This window comes from Chionomys nivalis, chromosome 15, assembly GCF_950005125.1.
Source record: "Chionomys nivalis chromosome 15, mChiNiv1.1, whole genome shotgun sequence".
Classification (NCBI taxonomy): domain Eukaryota; kingdom Metazoa; phylum Chordata; class Mammalia; order Rodentia; family Cricetidae; genus Chionomys; species Chionomys nivalis.
Window position 1 is genome coordinate 41,088,386 of NC_080100.1, and position 21,744 is coordinate 41,110,129.

The 21,744-nt window shown below is 38.4% G+C and overlaps 1 protein-coding gene across 2 annotated transcripts in view; it reads left to right on the plus strand.

The window, feature by feature from the left end:
* Positions 1-21,744, plus strand: part of Cwc27 (CWC27 spliceosome associated cyclophilin) — a 178,696-nt gene that overhangs the window by 13,723 nt on the left and 143,229 nt on the right. The window contains exons 4-10 of one of the 2 annotated variants that reach the window (XM_057789743.1): positions 608-751; positions 2,207-2,305; positions 3,260-3,363; positions 4,984-5,053; positions 15,188-15,267; positions 16,130-16,163; positions 19,151-19,317. In XM_057789743.1, coding sequence (XP_057645726.1) covers positions 608-751; positions 2,207-2,305; positions 3,260-3,363; positions 4,984-5,053; positions 15,188-15,267; positions 16,130-16,163; positions 19,151-19,317 — 698 coding nt within the window. The remainder of the gene's footprint in view (positions 1-607; positions 752-2,206; positions 2,306-3,259; positions 3,364-4,983; positions 5,054-15,187; positions 15,268-16,129; positions 16,164-19,150; positions 19,318-21,744) is intronic. The other variant, XM_057789744.1, reaches the window with a different exon arrangement.

A 21,744-nucleotide genomic window follows, 5' to 3' on the forward strand; every position in this document is an offset into this window, starting at 1 on the left:
ATTAAAGAAAAATAGCCTCTGGTGCTTGAAAAGCCCTGATTATAGAAATGGTAGGTCTGGGAAGAAGTTCTCAGTAGCTCTCAGAGCAAGGAAAGCCTCCAAGGAACAGTGGTCCTGCACTGTTGCAGTCTGCCACCCTGAGAGAGTCGACTTAGGATGGGTTAGGGCTTCTAAAAGCACAGTAAGTCACACTGACAACACTCTTGGTGGAGTCTGAGTCTCAGAACAGAAGAAAGCCACAGCTTCACGGCCTGTGGTGTGAGATGGGAAGGATAATAGTTGGAGGCTTCACAGAGAAAGGTTTCTTGAGTAGGGAAAAGAGAATTAGACCCCAACTTTCTTTGAACTCCCCTCCTCCGTGTGTATGTAGATGTCCATAAAACAGCTATGGGGCTGACTATATAGAAGATACAAGCTGCCGAGTTCAGGTTGAAGAGCAGAGAACAGATAGTAAATTTGGATTTGATTGTACTTCAAAATCAGTTAAATAAAGCTTCAACATTTTTGATTAGAAATTGTCTGAGCCTCCCTGGTCTGCTGCACAGCTGATTGAACATGAAGGGTTTTATGACTGAGAAGAGCCACCAAATCTCTTTCATTCTTGCAGGATGAATTTCACTCGCGGTTGCGTTTTAATAGGAGAGGACTGGTTGCCATGGCAAACGCTGGTCCACATGATAATGGCAGCCAGTTTTTCTTTACTCTGGGTCGAGCAGATGAACTTAACAATAAGCACACCATCTTTGGAAAGGTTAGTGTCTATATATGTTAAGTATATGGTTTGGTTTTGGTTTTATGTAATTCTTTAAACTTCTGTGATACATACAATTGACTTTATAATGAGTGCCTTCAAAAATGTTATATTTACTTGCTGTTTTTAAAAATGATGGTGTATGTTCCTATTGTGATGAGCTGTAAAGGGCTACCTGAACTTTGGGTGCTTCAAGTCGGTCATTTGTCATGGCCTACATGTGTTCTTTCTCAAAGTGGTGACATTAGCTACTTAAGGCCACTTAGCCAGTGTTGTTTCTGCTTTTAAAGAGACACTTACCCAAAACTATTTTATAGGTTAAAGCTACCAATGATGGATTCCCTTAAAAATTAAAGTGGAAGTTGTATTAGTATTTATAATTTTACTGGAAATTTTACTTTGAACAGTATCGATTTAATCCTCCTGACGTTTAACAAGAAATGAGAGGATGCTCTTCCCATAGGTTTTCAACAGTTCTCTGTAAAGAGGGATGTAAATGAGATGTAAATGAGATGAGGGATGTAAATGAGAGGATGCTCTTCCCATAGGTTTTCAACGGTTCTCTGTAAAGAGGAGTCCTGAAGGCGTCGCTCACTCATCCTCTTCCCTTCTCATCCGAACGTCCCCATAGTTAATACTTAGACCTAGTAGACATTAATAGCTTTTTAGCCCCCTCTGCTGGCTCAGTAAGAATGCTTCCTTACATCCTAGGCAAAAGTGGGTTTTGACTCTATAAGGAGGGTAACAATTCAGTACAGTTGAACAACCAAACCTTTGAATTCAAGTCATATCTAAACCATAAAATGTAACATTGGTACTTATTTCTTAAGGACATATGTACTGTCATGTTCTTTTGATGGATTCCTAATTCAGGTTTTTCTGGCAATTATGGACTTTTCCTACCTCTAACTTTTTTTTATCAGCAAGATGAGTCTTGAGTTCCTACCTACTATGTTTTACGATTGCTGCTCCACAACCCAGCATGAGAGAGCATATAGCACAGCAGTCTAAATAGAGAGGCTCCCACTGTCGGGTCTGTACCTTCCTTGAGTCTCTGTTAAGGAAGATAAATTACTTCTCATTTTAGGGTATTTGTGTAGATTCAATTAGACAATAACCTGCAAAGTGTTTATCATACTGTTAATGCTTAAGCTGCTTTAAGTTCAAGCTTGTTTGTAATATTTGAGTGAACTGTCATTTAGTAAGAAGGTTGACATTGTGTGTTTATTTTAGTAACTGACGTTAGTATACACTGAAAACATATAAGGGCTTATTAAGAAACTGAGCCCATCTGTTAACAATTACCAATTAACATTGTTAATTGTACATACAGTAAAAATATAAATATTTTCTTTTATTATTTAAAAACACTTTAAGAAGGCTACTATTTATTTAAAGTATTTTCAAAATTCCTCTATTTATTAAAAGTTTGTGGCCCTATGTTTTGTTTGGTAGGTCACAGGGGACACAGTGTACAACATGCTACGCCTGACAGAAGTGGACATCGATGATGAAGAAAGGCCCCGCAATCCACATAGAATCAAAAGCTGTGAGGTAGGAGCACGGCTGCTAGGTGCCATTAAAGAGATACATTTAAACCGTTAGATGAGAGCTTTCTATGAGACACTATATTTAAGAACAATTTGTGATATATATATATATATATGACTTTGGATTCTGATATTGATGGAGGTGGTTCTTGTATTTTATCTGTTGCTTTCATTGGTTAAGTAATAAAGAAAACTGCCTTAGCCCATTTGATAGGCCAAACCTTAGGTGGGTGGAGTAAACAGACAGAATGCTGGGAGAAAGAAGCTGAGTCGGGAGTCGCCATGATTCTCCCACTCCAGACAGATGCAGGTTAAGATCCTCCCTGGTAAGCCAGCTCGTGGTACTACACAGAATATTAGAAATGGGTTAGATCAATATGTAAGAGCTCGCCAATAAGAGGTTAGAACTAATGGGCCAGGCAGTGATTAAAAGAATACAGTTTCCGTGTAATTATTTCGGGGCATAAGCTAAGCCATGCGGGCGGCTGGGTGCCGGGGACGCAGCCCCGCCGCCGCTCGTATTACAACATGATATGAAACTTTAGGTGATAATATAAAGAATGGAAAGCTCAACTTATAATGAAAAGTTAAAGGAATTAGGGTTCTTTGCTCAAAGAAGTGGATTTTAGTTGAATTAAGTTGCTCTTTATTGAGGAAGTGGGGTAATCCTTAGGAGCATTTGCTGTGGAGTTCAAATGTCTGAGTTGGTTCCTTATGTTTTTCTTTCTGTAAAATAGTTATAGGATAAAGTATCTTTTACTTGAAAAGAGCATAATGTTTTGGGGTGATCAATGAGGCATGTGACTGGAAGTGCATTGTGTACCCTGTGTACCACTGCACTAATAAAATTTATGTAGGGAAGATTTAGACAGCAATGTCAGTACACTTAATATTGTTTTTCATTTTGTTGTAAAATTTAAAAACTGGAATAATATCTTCAAAATGCTTCTTTTCATAGGTTTTGTTTAATCCTTTTGATGACATCATTCCAAGAGAAATTAAAAGGCCCAAAAAAGAGAAACCAGAGGAAGAAATAAAGAAATTGAAACCCAAAGGCACAAAGTAATCAAAGTAGAAAGTTTTTTCTTCAACTTTAATAGTGACATTATTTTACTTAATTGTTTTTGTAATCATTATTTACTAAAAAGGGAAATGTCATTATGAATCAGAGCTAACAGAATTATAAGACAGGGAGGGAGGGAGGGAGGGAGGGAGGGAGGGAGGGAGGGAGGGAGGGAAGGAGGGAGAAGAATGCGCATTTAAAGTGAACATTTCTTATATGCAATGACATTATTTAATTTAAACTAGAAATGTATCATCGCAGTAGCCATTTAACATGTGTTAATAAATATTTAGTATTCACTATATTTACATAGCTGAGTTATTGAGAAACATTTGCTAGTTTGTAAGTTAATGTATCCTTAGTATAAAGAATTTGGGGAGAGACGAACACTTAGTGTGTGTTATAAGATTGCATGCACTATGTAATTACTTTACTGGTAAAGATTTCAAAATAACTTTTTTATAAATATTTTTTATCAAAACCATTCTATTATTCTGTTTTCTTAAAAATAACAGTTTATTTTTTAATAAGGTTAGTTTGTGCCAATATTGTTTATATTACTTTTTCTGTTTCATTAAAAATAATACAGTTAGATTTCAACTTACCATTTTGCTAAATTGTAGTATCAAATTTATCAGTATTATATTTAGACAATTCTCTGTATGGGCCTGCGACACCTGGTTCTTAAGAAAAGTTTATTAATCTCTGAACTTTGGTCGTCTCATGGCAAATAGAGTGGAGGTTATATTAAGCACAACACCTGGTTGTTTTGAAGGTTAACTGTGTAGACAGACACCCTGAAGTATAGGTAACCCGTGCATACTGGCTTCCCTCAAAGCATGTACATTAAACTGTGTCAGCAATTGCCAAATATGAGCCAGGCACTTTAACCAACAGTAGATTTTGTCTTATGGAAAAATCACTTTTTATAGCGTTGTATGTTTGATTGTCTTTGAGCCTACCATTGACTTCTTACTCCAGTTCACGCTGCTGGAAGGTCATTGTCACCGCGTTAGGACACAGCGTTTCAGTATTACCATCTCACTGATGACAAGTCTGAGTTCTTTGTGTGTTTTCTGTTATCTTGTCTTCATTCAGAACAGTGAATTCATTCAGGGTAAAGGATGATGTGTCATCATTGCTTGCATGTAGATGTAAAAAAATAACTCCATTGCTACCAAATGTTTTACTTTTTCTAAAACTCAAGAGAGTGCTTTAATAACTTACAGTTCATTTACCCGAGTTTTTGTTAATTTGAAAAACCTGAGCTATTTTCTACCCATCAACTTTTTGTGTTTCTTAGTTTCCAAACATTAAGATATATCTGTCAGGTATTAAAACAGATTAATTACTCGCCTATAGTGCTCTCAATGTTCCTTCTAGACCTACGTGACTGAGTGCACACGGTAATACCCAGAGGGAATCTGTGGTAATTAGTTGAGCGTACTTGTTGAAATGTTAGTGTAATTGCTCACAATTGTAGGTGCTGGAGCACTCCCGCTGAAGACAAGTGAAACTGTCCAGTAAGATGTTTTGTTAGATAGCTGTGCTATCGCTTGAAAATGGAATATTTTCATCTAGCTTTTCTCCTGAATTTTCTTTTCTTTCTGTTTTGATAGAAACTTTAGTTTACTTTCTTTTGGAGAAGAAGCTGAGGAGGAAGAGGAGGAAGTGAACCGAGTCAGTCAGGTAGGCTCCCACTTGCCCTTTGCTTTGCATTTTTGTGTCTCTTGCTCTGCCTGAAGCAGCACAGTTGACTTCACTTACACAGTAAGCCTGTATCGTATTGCTGTGTAGAGTCATCCATACAGATTCTGAGTTGGCTTGCTCTCACAAAAACATTGTTCATATTTATTTAATTTATTCTTGATTGTTTTTGTCAGTTGAAACCAGTTTAAAGTATTTTGAATGGTTCAATTTTATGATTCAGATTTTAGTTGCTATTTGTCTTTTATTTTGCTATATGGCAATGATTATCATTATTATAACAATCAGTGACTCAATTGCTTAATATTCATTTTAATGTTATTTCCATATATTGTTTTTGTGTCATTAATTCTCAACTAATTCTGTCACAGCCTTTTGAGAGAGATGTTGTTGTGAACCTTCTATAAATTCTTAGATTTGTTTTAAGTAAAACAAAGTTCACAATAATACCTGTGGATTATCATTGTAATTGTTCAAAGTCACATACCTAGTAAGATGCTACAGCAGGAATTAGCCTCTGTATGTGGCTTTCTTCAGTTTTAGTTTCTTCACAAATCATCTGGAACATTACAGTATTTTGCATGTTTTTGGAGCAGGTTGTGATATTTACACCCAAAGAAAATCACCTCCAGCGGCTTTTGGTTCCAAATGTTGTGCTTTGCGTTCCTTTCTTGGAAGCAAGCGAGCTTCCTGAGAATTAGATCTAGCATCTTTAGTAATAGTTAAGCTTCAGAACCCAGTTCTTCTGTGTTTGGTTATGATGTAAGACAGATGCAAAAGCACACCATGGCTGTGCTTGTTTTCTTTATCCTGTGCTTTCATCATTCATGAGCATGGCTCAGGAAGGGTCATGCTGAGCACAGAGCAGACACTTGTGCAACGGAACTTCCTGAGGAGATACTCCACACATCTACTTACCCCAGACAGGGAGCTTACAACAGACCAAAGTGTAGATACCACGGAAGTCCATCTTGGTGAACCAATGAGTTTTATTGGGGTTACTTATGGGTGAAGGGGTACTTACAGAAGCAGAAATAACTGAGACAGCTACATGAGCAAACCCATCTCAGCATGGATGACAGCTCACAAAGCTGGGAACAGAGCATGCTGCACAGGCAGCAGGCAGCTCAACAGAGTGTCCCTTCCAAGTGGCTCAGTTAACCTAAAGCTCTTCCAAACAACTTGGGTATTTTTTTGCTTGTTCCAGATAGCTATTCTGGTTTGAGAGTCTTTTTTTTTTTAAAAAAAATATTTATTATTATGTATACAATATTCTGTCTGTGTGTATGCCTGCTGATCAGAAGAGGGCACCAGACCTCATTACATGTGGTTGCTGGGAATTAAACTCAGGACCTTTGGAAGAGCAGGCAATGCTCTTAACCTCTGAGCCATCTCTCCAGCCCCTGGTTTGAGAGTCTTAATTGAAGTTTGGCTCGTCTGAGAGTGAGTCTCAGTGGTCTTTATTGTTTTCCTTTTGGTGGTAGGGGCCTAATGAATCTGGTTAGTTTCAGGGACTTCCTGAAGCTATTTTGAGTTGTTTACCTTCTGGCTTAAGAAAATAATTCCCTGCAGGAAGGTGTGCTTCAGTATCAGAGGAAACTAATACATTAACACTCTCTTATATGCTTACATTAAAACCTTATTAAAATGGGCATGTGGAAAAAATAAATTGTCCCTATATTTTTCATTTTTTTATCATGTCAGTTTTAGTAATATGAGATCGGTTATTACTTACCTATAACCAGCACACTAGATTCTCAGAGAGACTGAATATTACTTTTGCCTTTCTACCTTTATTTTGATTCACTTCAAGAAATGTTTATATAATAGATTCCAAAGGTAAATTCATTTTTAAATGAAGGCTTTTCTGTTACAAACATCAAGAATTACTCTGCCACCTTGGTGTTGGAGTTATCTTCTGTAGATGCCAGTGGTTAGTGTTACATTGTTGGTGATTCAAATTTGTACCTCATCAGAATGAGAAGTACAGGATGCTATACGCCATGATTCTGGGTGCTTATTTGTGAACAGACAAAACTATAATGGCTAGATCTGGGAATTACTGGTTTTCCTTGTTTGATGTTATCTAAAGATGTCAAGTTCTGCGGACATAGTATAGCATATCTATAGTCCTAGCACATGAAAGGCAGAGGCAGGAGGATTTCAAGTTTGAGGCCAACCTGAGCTTTATAATCCTGTCACAAGACAAGATGTCAAGTTTCCCTATGTAACTGTGCCTTTTTTATGGTGTCCCAAATCTAACTTTTCTTTTTTCTGGTATATTCGCTGCATTTCTGCTGTTGTTCTTCTTGTCTGCTTAAAGAGTTTGCTCCAGGGAGGGAAGTGAGAGAAGGGGAGGAAGTGAAAATTTTGATTGATATTATTTATAAAGTAATAAAAATATTATCAGAAAAAAAAGAGTTCGCTCCACAGCCACCTCCTCGCTGCGTCTTTTGTCACTGCAGTCCCCAAGGTGAACTAGAAATGCCTTTCTTGACTACTTGCCTGTCATCAAAGTACAAATGACACTATAATATATTTGTGTATTTCTTCTACTTAGGAAATGTTTATTTTATGTAATTCTTTAACAATTATACTGTGTAGCCACTATTCCTATTGTGCAGCTGTCAGTACTCAGGGGACTTCTAATTAGGAGGTAGTGGGGTGAGAACTGGGGATACAGGTTTGTAGCTTCTTAGACCTCTGGGATGATTGTGAGTGATTCAGAAATCTCCGTAAGCCTAAGCTATTCGTGATGCCCCTGAGAAGTTTCACTGGTGCATGGGTTCTGGTGGAGGGCTTGTGCTCAGTGCTCTTGGCCTGCTTGTTAAGGTCCAGCAGCCTTGGAGAAAGAAGAAGGGAGGATGGAGTTGTCTTGTGCTTTTGTTGAAATAGTGTTTCTGGTAATAAAGTAAGTTTTGCTTAAAATTACTTTAAGATGGACTAGGAAATTAGTTTGAAATTGTTCTGTTAGCTAAAATTAAATGTTCAAAGCTTGTCTTCCTTCTGCTGCTTTCTGTTTCCAAGGAAGAAAAATAAGATGCTTAAATTCCCCTGCGTACTGTGAACCTCCACTCCAGAATCAGCTTGTATTTCTGTAAGATTGAAACCCTGGCTTCCTCTTCCATAAACCTGACACATTCCCAACAACTGAGAAAGAATAAAAGCTTTCACTCTGCCAGGGAAGTTACAAGCTGCCATTCTTTCTCATTGAGACTTACTCACCCAGGACTGTGCCACTGTGGCTCTCCACTCTGACCTTGTTCGGAAGGGAGGGGGGCTGTGATACAATCCTGCCTCATATCGGCATATCCTGGCTTGCTCACTTTCCCCTCCAGTTGTCTACTAGATACCTCTATGAATAGCTGTCTAGCTTCTCCGCCCTAGGCCAGGGTGAAACTCTATCCCCCGCACCTCGCTTCATTTGCGACGTCTCTGCTTCCTCATATCAGTTTCCCCCTAGAGCACCTGAGCCTCACTTCCGACTTCCAGCTGCACTGTCAGTCAGTGCTGGTGTGTTTTTGTGGTTGTTGTTTTTTAATAATTTATTTTGATGTTACATGCATTTGTGTTTTACCTGTATATATGTCTGTGTAAGGATGTTGGAACCCCTGCAACTGGAGTTACAGACAGTTTTGAGCTGCCATGTGGGTATTGGGAATTGAACCTGGGTCCTTTGTAAGAACAGCCAAAGTTCGTAACCATTGAGCCATCTTTCCAGCCCCTAGTGCATGGTGTTAAGCTTTCATTGAAGAAGTTTTTCAAATCAAACCTTTTCTTTTGTTATAATTTGCTTATTACGCTTGTTTAAGCCTTTCATATCTCTGGCCTGGGCTGCTGCCCTATCTACCCATGGGTCTGCCATCTTCTTCCTCTTTTCCTTCTATTCATGGCTACCAGAGTCACCTTCGAGAAGTATAATGTTGCCATAGCCATGGCTTCGTTGACTCTCCACCAACCCTTCTTCCTAAACATTATTTCAGATTCAATCACTTGAGGTAATCTTTTCTTTTCCTCAGATCCATGGACTCAGAACTTTTTAATAGGAGGCTTGGTAAAACTATCACCAGTGGATTCCCCTGCAGTTCACAGCAGAGAAATATCAGGATCACCACAATGGGGACTCTATGTAGGTCACTGCAGCTTTCCTGCCTGAAGCATCCTGGTCTGCATCTAGATGCTAGGATATATTTATTTTCAATGTTCAAAATGCCATCTTTTCTAAATGGTTTTTCCATTGTTTGTAGATCTGATCTGGGTCTAACCTAATGTCTGTTATTCATGTTATGCTGCATTTCTTTGCAGAGCAGCCTTTTTGATTTATTATAAAGAAAGGCTGTGATTGTACTCTCAGTATATCACTCCAGTACTGCACTCTATACTCTTTGCTTAATGGCCGAGTACGGTTCTGGGCTATGAGCTCCTTGAAGGCAGATTCTGTGCATCTCTGAATCAACAGTAGATTCAGTGTCATTGGATTCACTAGATTCAATGTCACTGGGATCATACAAATTCATTGAGATTCACTTTCCCCTGACACTATGTGATCTTGAGTGATATCTTTCACTTTTAGATTTCCTTTGTGTAACATAAAAGTAAGATATACTTGCTAGGTTGTGAGTAAAGGTACTTTGATACATTAAACATTCCTGAAAGACACCATTGAAGGTTGTGTCTTTAAATAGAACAGTATCACTTATGAAATGTATTTTATTCTTGGTCTTAAAATGCTGAATGATTTGTAATGTGATCACAGTTGCTATATAGAAGCTGCTACTCTCTTGTCCAAGCATATGGAGAGCTGTTGAGGCACCTTATCATGGGCTGGACAGAACTGGCCAGTGTCTTTCCTAAGAAGCAGCCTGAGCAAGCTGAGGGTACACGAGTCTCCCCCACCTAGTGACTAGCAGCTTCTTCCAGCCCATTTATCTGTTTCTGTTCCCATCTACCATGCAATAGACAAGTGGGAAGTTACATCTGAGAAAACAAAACAGCAAAAGCAGTTTGAAATTCACTGACTTAAAGGACAGAAATTGCTCTAAGATCTGGATAAAAGCCAAATCTAATCATTTTGTTTGTGATTATTTGGTTCATGTGCTGTTCAGACCATGAGCTTGTTTCAAATGCATTTTCCTTTTTTGGTAAAATGATACCTTGATAAGAAAAAGGAATAGACGTGCTTTTCCAATTTAGTCTCATCTCTAAGTGTTGAAATAGGTAGAGCCAGAGCCAAGCGAATCCTTTAGTGACAGAACGATTTGAAGTTTCAGTGCTTGCATGAAATTAAATATTTCTAAAAGCCTTAAAAATAATTGCTCCATTATTCACTTGCTTATCAGGTTTCTTTTTTCAGTGACTCCTCAGTGGTAAGTGCTATTCCAGAGCTAGATTGTAAGTTTGTAATTGTTACGGTCTCAACTGAGGCATTACTATACGTGAGTGAAGAAACCCGAGTCCCCTCTGGTTTGTGGATTATCAGTGTGAGGTTACACACACTCTTTCACCTCACTCCCTTATGCATGACAAGGTGTCTCTCCCACGTGGATTAGCTCTTCTTTATTTGCTTCAGTATCTATGTACTACCTGATGAAAACCTCTTTGAAATCATAGGATTTTATAGCTCCAAGGGATCTAGTCCAACTTCCTTTCTTTATAGTGGAGGAAACTGAGACCCTGGCTAAGTGACTTACCAGACTCACCTGTTTCCTTTTGGATAGGATTGCATGATAGAAGGGTGCCGTAATAACCGTATCTCGTGCTCAGAGAAGTGCTCTGTTGACTTTCTCATGGTGTCACTATGAGCACAGGAAGAAATCTAATCTGGGAGATAACACTGTTGGATGGAGTCTAGCTAATTGAGTACTTTTGCCCAGAGGGTGCTATCTTGTCAATCTGTGCCTGATACTTTTTCTTTCTTTCTTTCTTTCTTTCTTTCTTTCTTTCTTTCTTTCTTTCTTTCTTTCTTTCTTTCTTTTTCTTTCTTCCTTCCTTCCTTTCTTCCTTCCTTCCTTCCTTCCTTCCTTCCTTCCTTTCTTCCTTTCTTTCTTTCTTTTAAACTCTTAAATTGAAATGTAATACCAGTATTTGTAAATTTCTGTATGTTAGTACAGTAAGTCCAAAATATGTCGGGCAAGACAGAATAGTTGGTTTTTCTTAAACTGGAGCCTGGATACTCAGGCATGTTTTTTATGTCATTTTTCATTCTAGGAATTCTTATATGCAGTTGCTCTTAAGGCCTTCAGTTGCTTAAATGAGGGCCACTCACATTATGGAAGATAATCCCAAAGGCTGCTGGTCTAAGTTAATCACATCTGCACAAAATACAGCATCTAGACCAGTGTTGCCTGTAATACTGGACATCATGGCCTGGAGAGGTCACCATGTGCATGAATCTCACACAGTTCGAGTCAGAGCCCAGAGACCAGTGTTGTCCTTCTCTGTCAACATGCCTTCTAGCTCTTTCTGCCTTAATCTTCCTTCCTGTAGTCTGTTTTGCTGCTATGCTGTTTTTTTCTATTTTGTTGCTTCTTTATTTTTCAGTATGAAGTTCCAGGTCCATCTCACTTGCTGTTCATTTTTAGGTATGCTAGTAGTCAGCTTTGACTTTCTTGTGAAGCTTCTTTTGCAGTTTGCTAAGTATATTTAGTTTTGTTTTCAAGATCTAAACCCTTTAGCCAAATGATGACCTTAAAATAGGTCATTCAGGAAGAATTAGCATTAAAGGGAGAGTCAGACTTCTGTTCTGAGACTCTTCTAAGTTTTTCCATTCTTCCTAGTTACTGTCTCTGCTTCGGTAGTTTGCTGCAGTGGGATGGGTTTGTGTTTAAAATCTGCTTTTGATCCTCTATCTCCATGCTAGCCCAGGTTTAGAAGTTAGTTAATATCTAGAGTGGTAATGATTATTCAACTTAATTTATGAGTTCTTCCTGTTTTTAGGGCTTACTTTAAAAACTGTGAAACAAGTTTATTCTTTTTTCTTTAAGCTCTTTAAAATGAATTTTCCTTTAAGAGCTCAGCAAGAATCTTTTGTTTTCCTTTTCTCTCTTTTGTGTTCATTTCAGACACATGGTCTTGCTCAGTAGACCTGGCTAGCCTCAAATATGCAGTCTTCCTGTTTTAGTTTCCTAAAGGTTGGGATTGTAGCATGCAACACTGTACTTGGGAAGAACTTTCTTTTTTAAATAGTAATTATTTTAAATTGGCAAACAAAATTATATATATTGTATATAACATAACGTTTTAAAATATGTATATAGAGTAGGATGTCTGAGTTGAGCTAATTAACACATACCCATTTCACATAGCACATACATGCGGTAGTAAGAACATTTAAAATCTTTCTGTGGGGTTGGAAAGATGGCTCTGTGGTTAAAAGCACTTGTTCAGAGGACTCAGGTTTGGGTCCCAGCACCCATGTGGCAATTTAGAATTGCCTATAACTCTAATTGCAGGTGATCCATTCTGACGTTGAGGTCACCAGGCATGAAGGGGCTGCACATACATACAAACAAGCAAGACACCCCTACATATAAAATAAATAATTAAAGAACAAATACAAATAAAATTGTGATTTTCAGGAATGCAGATTAACATTACAAATTTTGTGCGTGCATTTAGTTTTCTTTTGGGAAATAGATGAGGCTGCTATTTAATTTTGTAGCTGAGTGTTCTGAGATCCTAGAAAGTTTATTGCTTTTACAATTTTAAGTTTTGAGCTAAAAAGTATGATTGTGGGATATTAGATTTTGAAATTCATTTGATCAGATTGCCATCTTTTGCTGTCGTTACTATTTTGAGATAGGGCCTCAGGGTGTTGCCTCAGTGGCCTTTACCTCCAGGGCCTGAGCGACCCTGCCGCTCAGCTTGAGAAGCTATGACTGAGCCCAGGCAGGGGTCACTTTGGGCAGCACCCGTGGTGTTGTCCCATGTCCTTTGTGCTGTGTTTCCTTCTGTTTGTGAGCAACTTTTTCAGTCTTTATAGTTAGACAAAGGCATTAATGAGTAGTTAGTTAACTATTGTCCTTTCATTAAGAACTTTAAAAGAGGCTGTGGAATTAAAGTTATTTCAGAAGTGCTCTTGAGTTGCCGACGTGAAGTTTGGTTTCCAGTGAATTACAGGAAGTGAGATATATCCCAAATAAAAATGCTTTCTTGGCCTCATACCGATACATCTGCGACCAGTGAAGATGCAAGATCATATTCTTCTAAAACTGTGTTTCTAGTAGTCTAGTAAGGCAAATTAAAACAGATGATACAGGAAAACCAAAACAGCTAAAGATGCCATAGAATTCAGAAAAACCCGGACTTTAAACTCTTTAAAGTTAGATTGTAGTTATGGTTACTAATGATTTTCAAAACCCTGGGTGATGGTATATTATGTCCTTGACTAAAATGTGCTTCTGTGCTCAGCATGTAGCTTCAGAGAACACTTGGCTAAGTCCGTAATGAGGACCTGGGTAAATCCTCTACCCTAAGGAGCAGAGGGTATTCTGTAGGCCTGATGAGTCTTCAGATAGCGGTAGTAGTCTGGGCACTACCGTCCCCCGCCCATCCCTTTAATCAGAGAGACAAGAATGTTGTGTTCTGCAGCCACAGGCGCTGGCATCCACTCGCTCCTCTTTGCACTGGCCCATTGCACCATTGCTATGTAAGATGGGCTTAGAGCTTGATTCAGTGTTTGAAGCTTTACAGGGGACAGCGCCCTGAGCTGTGCATCTTTGGAAGATTTGTAAATCCTGACTCTGAGAAAGAAACTGCTGTGAGAGCTGGAGACTCTGCACGTGTATATAGATATTTTTAGCAATGAAGCACAGGCCAAGACTGCAAAATAATAATAATAAAAAAACAGCCTTAAGCTATATGTTTATTTTACTTGATTTGATCTTCAAAGCCCAGAAAATCACATGTTAATACAGAAATATTTAAATCTTAATTATTTGTCATGGAAGCATATTTTTAAAGATATATACCCATCTTAGAATAATACATCAAATTTAGGGCCCATTCACAAATTAATCAGTGAAACAGAAGGCCAATTTAGAATGTTCCCATTATGCAGTAGGGAAATATATAGGCTAGGACTCGCAGTGCTTGGTGTCTGTGGGGACCTAAGCGACATAGAAATAGATCCATTAGACTCTTGGTGTGTTCATTTAAATCCTGATCCTCTTCCACTGACTGGCTCTGTGACTCCTGATTACTAGCTTAATAGCATCACACTGTCTGCTAATGTGGCTGTGTGCTACATCGTGTGTTTCCAATAGAGAGGAGAGGAAGGGAAGAAGTGCACTGTGTACACTCTGGCTGGCACCAATGTACTCTTAATAAATGAGAACAATAGCAGTGATTCTTATAGTTCTACTTCTTGTGGTAACGTTTTGTAGTAATGATTCCTCATTTGTTTTTCGCCTATAAAAATGTCATTATTGAGAAGTGAACTTTCGGAAATAAAGCACTTACTTCCAAATTTGGTCTCTGATAGGTGTTTGAGAGACTCCTGAGTATCTGCCCTCCATTTGTTAACTAGCAACCTCATCTGATTGCTTGTGGATGCTTTCTAGAAGTTGTCTTGTTCAGCACAGACTGTATATGGAAAGAGAGTAGTTTGCGTTTATCTTAGTTTATTCTTTTAAGTGTCTGTGTGTGGATTGTAGGAATTAATCAGTTGTATGTAAATCATAAGCACTCAGAGCTGGCAAGCCACAGTGCTATTTAACAGTGTCACTTTTTGTTGGGAAAGATGATTCTAAAAAAGTATTTTTTGAGCATGCCTGTAATCCCAGCACAAGAGATGCCAAGGAGGAAAGATTATGAGTTCTAGATCAATCTGGGCTGGTTAGAGAACTCAAGGCCATCTTGGGCTAGGACTAGATGATAGAACTGCTTCTTTAATAAATAAATAAATAAATAAAAATTAATAATTTAAACAAATAAAAATCCCATTCTCAGTCAGCAAAAACATTCTTATTTCTAAAGCTTTGGTTATAATGAGCCTTTCAGAAACATGTCTCTTGCTAATCATACTATGTCCTTACTAAATTTCATGTAAATTAATCACTATTCATTTTGAAAACTTTTAGTTTCCTGCTCTCAACTATATTCTGTGTTCTTTTCCAGAGCATGAAGGGGAGAAGCAAAAGCAGCCATGACTTGCTTAAGGACGATCCGCACCTCAGCTCTGTCCCGGCTGTGGAAAGGTTGGTGCAGTGCCGAAACTGGACTTCTGTTTTTAGACTGTATCTCATTCTCTTGCGTTCTTTGTTTTCTTTATTGTTTCTATGCTAGAGTTCATAAAATAAATTTCTTAAGCCTAGTCAAAACAATAATACATTTTGATAAATGATTAATCTTAGGCTAGACTAAATACTAGAAACTTTGTTGTAATAATTTCATGTTACGTTGCTATCTGTCTTTGGGGCATTTTTGTTTGGGTATCATGAGCAAGCATGAGAGTGCAAGGTTACTGGCAGAAATGACTTCATTCTGGGCCGATTTACTCTGTGTAAATTCTTACAGCTTTCAGAGTTGATAGATATCTGTCTTAATTGTCTTTGTTGTTTCTGTTTGAGAGGTGGGATATTAATTAGTGTTAAATGTATTAATTACATATGATATATTGGCCAGTGTCTTAGAGATAAAATACTGTTGTATTGAGGTTAACTCATCTTCAAAAATCCTATTTCAAAATACTGTTTTCTTAGTATCCTTTTAATTTGTAGGATATGGTCTCTTTAGCCAGAACCTTTTAAGCTGTACAAAAATTATTTTCTGCAAATGAAATAGCACGGTGGTGGTTGTTTGTATTAAAAAAAAAAATCTAGGGAATGTACTTATCTGCTAATGGAGCATGTCTGCTCCTCTGTTTATAAGTGGTGACTTCTTTGAGCTTGTTCCCATCTGTTGTACAGTGCTTTTCTGAGAGTGCTATGTGGAAAAACAAAACAAGACATTAATTCTAGCAAACTAGTTATGAATTCCAGTCTACTCTTGGTATAAATGAGTGCTGTTACTAGTTTCACTATGAAGCTAAAATGTGTTTGTCTTTACTTATTTTTGTAGTGAAAAAGATGACGCAGCGGGAGATTTAGAAGATGTAAGTACTCATTTTAATACAAATAGAGCTTGAACCATTTAGAGATAGGTCAGAGTTCTACAAACAAATTATGTTTTCTTTAAAAACATTATATAAATACCTGAAATTTTTAAAATGAAATAATTTCTTTTGCTATTAGAATATTTACTTCTAAATGGATTTGCATATTTCCCCGTAGAATTGCAATCTTACATATGAATTTCTGTCTTGCCTTTTCTCTGTTACATACCATTATGTGAATACTCTAATTTAGATGTTTTGATTTTATTTATGTTAAAAGTTTAAAAGTGATGAGTGGGCATCCTTTATGCTACGGGAAGTCCATGAAGGAGTTATTTATAATAGTATATTCCTATTTATACCCGTATTGGAGATGATGCTCTTTTAAGGTGGTACCTTTAGTACTAGCTAACAATGATAAATACAGAAGGAGAGGCCAATGAGGAGACTCAGTAGGTAAAGGTACTTGTTGTCAAGCCTGACGACAGGAGCTCGGTTTCCTTACAAGGTAGAGAGAGAGAAAGGATCTACACATTCAAGCTGTGGTAAGTGTACATCTATACATACACACACACACACAAATATAGTAAAAATTAAAATAAACAGAAGGAAGATTTTCTTTATTATGTGAATGGTAAAGGTTTTCAAGTTATATAAATACTATGTTAGGAGGATAAAACCTATTGTTGCATACTTTGCATAATTCAAAAGAAAATATGTAATTTAGCATGTACAGAGATTTACCTTTTACCACAATCAAAAAAGGGGTTCCCTGATTAGCTATAACAGAGAGAATGAATATCTGCTTTGGTAGGAAAACATCCTGGGAGAAGAGAAACTTGGATCGAGCTGGGAAGGTAGAGCATGGATGCTCAGCTAAGCAGAGATCACACCTTGTTCAGGAAGGCAAGTTAAGCTTTAAAGTTTGGAGAAACTTGCTGTGTGGAGAAGTGAGAGGGCTGAATATAGAAAGGACTGACCTGTGCTAGTCTCTTGAGTAAAAGAGTATGTTATATTCCTGGAGCCAACAACAGACCAGTATGACCAGTGTCGTGATGAGGAAAGAGGGATGGAGGACTGGCATGCTACACACATTGGTATCACAGTGCCAAGGAGTTTGGGTTTCATCTTAGAGGTGATGAATAACAGTTGGATGGTATTGGTTAAGAAGAAGGGTGCCACAGTCAACTTTGCATTGTAGAAATTGTCATTGGCAACATTGCAGAGGACAAATGAGAGGAAGGAGGCCAGGGTAAAGGGAGTGCAGGAAAGCTGCTGAAGGAGCGCTTTGAGGAGGGAGATGAGCAAAGAGTCTAAGAGCACCGCAAGTTTCTGGCTTGGTGGCCTTGTTAGCAAACAGAACTGACTTGAGGCTGGGTGGTAGATAAAAATTAATTAACAATTTGTATATTTTGAGTTTAGTTACCTTGAAGACATCTGGTTATAATAATAAGGGCTAGAAAATAGAGCTTTATTCTTAAGTTTATGGGTAGGATGAGGTCACTTGAGGAGAGTGCTTGTTCTCTAACCTGTTTTAGATCCCAAAGCCTTTTAATGTGTGTGTCCTTTCCCCAGAAAGTGTCCTATTGTCAAAAATAAAATCTTATGACTTTGCAAAGATCTATTTTATATCTGCTGAGGCCCAAACATGTCAGGTATAACTTAAACATCTTGCCAAACACATGCAGCTTTTGTCCACAGAGATTTTTGGTTCAGTTAAGCCCGCAACAAGACTTGTGATTATATGTAATCAAGTAATAATTTGATTGATTCTGTACTGATACTTTGCAATATGAAAATCAATATAGGTATATACATATGTGGGGGTTTTTTTGTTTGTTTGTTTTTGTTTTGTTTTGTTGAGACAGGCTCTAACCATATAGTCCTGGCTGGCCTGGAACTTGCTTTGTAGGTCAAGCTGGTTTCCAACTCTTAGAGAAGGGGCTGCCTCTGACTCTGCTTCCCGAGTGCAAGAATTAAAGATGTGTGCCACTATTCCTGGGTGGATTTTATTCTTTTAACAAATAATAATTTGGGGAGTCAGAGAAGCAGACTTTGAAAAACACTGCTGTAGGGGTTCATAACCCTCAAGTCAAGAAGCCTGTCTTGCTGTGTCTTGGCAGGCCAAGAAATCACAGGAGATAAATAACCCCTTTGTTGTAGGTTCTTTGTCTCCCTTCTCTCTCCTCTTTAGTAATGCTGGGAGCTATTCTAAAAGATGAATATAAAATAGTAGGCAGATAGACAAGACTTTTTGCTTTCCTAGAGTATTTTCCTTAATTTTCTGAGAAAAAAATGTAAACAATAAGTGCTATAGAAATACGGAGGAAAGAGGAATGTGAGATGGGAAGGGTTTTTTATTATTTTATATTTTTTCCTCTGTTAATAGTAAAGTCAAGATACATCACTAAGGGGGTAGGAGAAGAAAAAAGCCAACATTGGGATATCTAGAATAAGAGTGTTCCAGTCTAAAGAGAACGACACTAAGCAGACTCTGTCAGGGAGAAGGTAGCCAGCCTCCGGTGAGCCATGCTTTCAGAAGATAGTGACTGCTGGAGCTTCGGTTAGAAGCCTAAGGGGGTTTGGCTTGGTTTGGTTTTGCTGTGGTGCAGGGCACTCTGGTGGGTTTTGCCGAAGGTGCTTAAGTCTCAGTGACTGCAGTTCACCTCTTCTAGTTGAATGAATTCCTGGTTAATGTTATGCTGGCCAAGCCCCCAGAACCACATTTCCTGCAGGGATGAGGATGAGACTCGGGGGTGCAGAGGGAGTGCTACACAGACAACTGGAGTAAAGTGAGCTGCTTATCTCTCTCGGGATCCCGTCATAGGTCACTAGCCTGGAGCAGGATACAAGGGCTATCGTAGTGGAAGAAGAGTCTTCAAGCCCTTACTGGTTCAAAACTAAACCTGGCCTAGAACCCAGCAAGCATCTAAGATGAGTCTCTGGAAGAGAAAGGGAGCAGGATGCCTAGAAGATACTTATTTTAGTTTTTCCAGGATGGCGAAGATGAGAATGCAGAACATGATGAATACATTGATGGTGATGAAAAGACCCTGATGAGAGAAAGGATTGCAAAAAGGTTAAAAAAAGACACAAGTGAAAATGTGAAATCAGCTGGAGAGGGCGCAGTAGAAAAGAAGCCGGCCAGCCGCAGGTAAGTCAGCCATTGTCCTTTGGCATCCGCAATTCTGTCTGTCTGCTTCTCTTCACCTGGAACTGAGTGCTCCGCTCCTCAATTTTTAAACTCGAAATGGCATAATGCTAACTGTTAGGCTGTGGGAAATCAGCTCCTTTGGGGCAAAAAAAAAAAAAAAAAAAAAAAAAACCAGAATCAAAGGAATTTAATGTACAGTAAACAGTATATTGGCTTATGTATGAGAATGTATTTGTTCAGAAATGTGAACTTTGAGTGATTTGTATAAGAAAGACATCCTCAAAAGCTTTAGGGGAGTAAAATTGGTCCAAATTGGTGAGTAAAGGGCCCTGAAACCATTCTTAGACATCTTTTCAAGTCTGATTGGCTAAAACTTACTGGCCTCTCTAATCATTGGCATTATAAAGTAAATTCCAGTGAATGCTGGAAGTCTGTCTGGTGTTAAAAGTTTGTTCGATTTTACTTTTCTGAAATTCAGCTCAAGTAAAGCCCCTTCCTTCCTAGGTGATTCTTTATTGTAACTCTAGGATATATACATCTTAACTATCACTATTCTTTATTGTAACTCTAGGATATATACATCTTAACTATCACTGCTCTACAGCATCACGGGATGTCTTTTATTCAGTTGATCTGTGCAATACAATAAAAGTACATAGAAATCATGTGTGTGTGTGTGTGTGTGTGTGTGCGCGCGCACATGTGCGCGTGTGTATTTCCCAGACTTCTGTGAGAAGCTCTAAGATCAAGGCATTTCCTTTGCAGAGGTCCCTCAGTATTTGCTTTGTTTAGCCAAAAATAAAAGTGATCCCCAGAAATGTCTACTGATCACATTTTTTCGTGATCAGAAGTGGAACTGAGAGCTCAGAGTAGTGGCTCACACCTATAATCACAGCACTCAGGAGGCAGAGGCAGAGGTAGGCAGATCTAAGTTAGAGGCCAGAGTGGACTACATAGTGAGTTCCAGGAAAGCCAGGGCTACACAGAGACCTTGTCTTGAAAAAACGAAGCAAAACAAAACAAAAATAAGAGGAAAAAACTGATGAAAGTTCTGACTTAAAAAAAAAATTCCTATTAGTCATGGCTTTAGAAGCTGAAGTTCAAGATCGAACTACTAACAAATTTGATTTTTTTCATGTGGTGGAGAAGACCTGGGATGGCTCTTTTTCTTAACAGAACATCAGGTTGGAGGGCCACCAGCATTTGGTAAGGAGAGAAGAGATGGGAAGATATAGGAGGTTTTGGTCAGTGTCTGAGCTTGAAAGCTGACGACTGACTGAACTAGTGACGCTAAAGCAGTGCTTCTCAGCCTGTGGGTCTCAACCCCTTGGTGTCAAGCGACCACTTCAGAGGGTTTGCTTATGACCATTGGAAGACACAGATTATTTACATTATAATTCATAACAGTAGCAAAATTACAGTTATGAAGTAGCAACGAAGATAATTTTATGGTTGGTGTCACCTTATATTAAAGGATCGCAGCGTTGGGAAGGTTGAGAGCCACTGCAAACAGGTGCTTTCTAGAAGAGTGAGGTGATACTTGAGTCAGAGGCACTGTGGAGCTTGTCTTGTTCTTCTGATGATTTCTTACATAGTTAACCTAGAAAATATCTAGTTATCCTCACAGTTTTTCTGTTTTTATAAATGAATATAATTTGCATATTTTAAACCATAAAATACTAAGTTAGAGTACTTTGTACAGTCACTGTATTAGGGAAAACCCTTATTAAAGTACTTGTAAGTCTACCCAGGAAAGTGAATTTCAGAAAACTAATTCTCTAAAAGTAGTTTTAAAATTTTAGGTAAGGAGGTCACATGGTAAAAGGAGAAACCTGATGCCGGCAGGTTGTCCTCTGACTTCCACATCTGTGGAGGTCATTTTAAATAAGTACGTTTACTTTTGAAGTTTTGGGTAAACATAAGCATTGTGAATATGGATTGGTCTGTGTCCCTAGAAGATAGGAAGCTGACATTACCTATAAGCACTCCTTCGTTCGCTCAGACGATTGCAGTCACCTCCTGTAGCCACCCCTCAGAAGACGCCCTACTGCTGAACAAGCTTACCAGAATCCTTGTTATAGGGGCCTAAACACCTTAAACTCCCGTTTACTCCCATGTGCATCCAGGGCTGGATAAAAGTTCGAGATGCACATGTCAGCCCACAGCTGGCTGGCAGTTAAGGTAGTACCCTTTATCATCTGGATATGGCAGTCCTAGCTGAAAGCGTAACTGTAAGGGATCGTTTTTGTCCTGTAGGTGGCACTCAGTGGCTACAAGTTAGTCATGTAAAAAACAGAGTATTCTGCCCTGCTTATTTATTTCTAGCCTTTGTGTTCTGATTCAAAATAAATCGCTAAACATTGAAGTCAAATGGAGCAAATATCATTGGCTGCGATGCTTGCCGTTGTTATGAAACTGCTGTCTTTG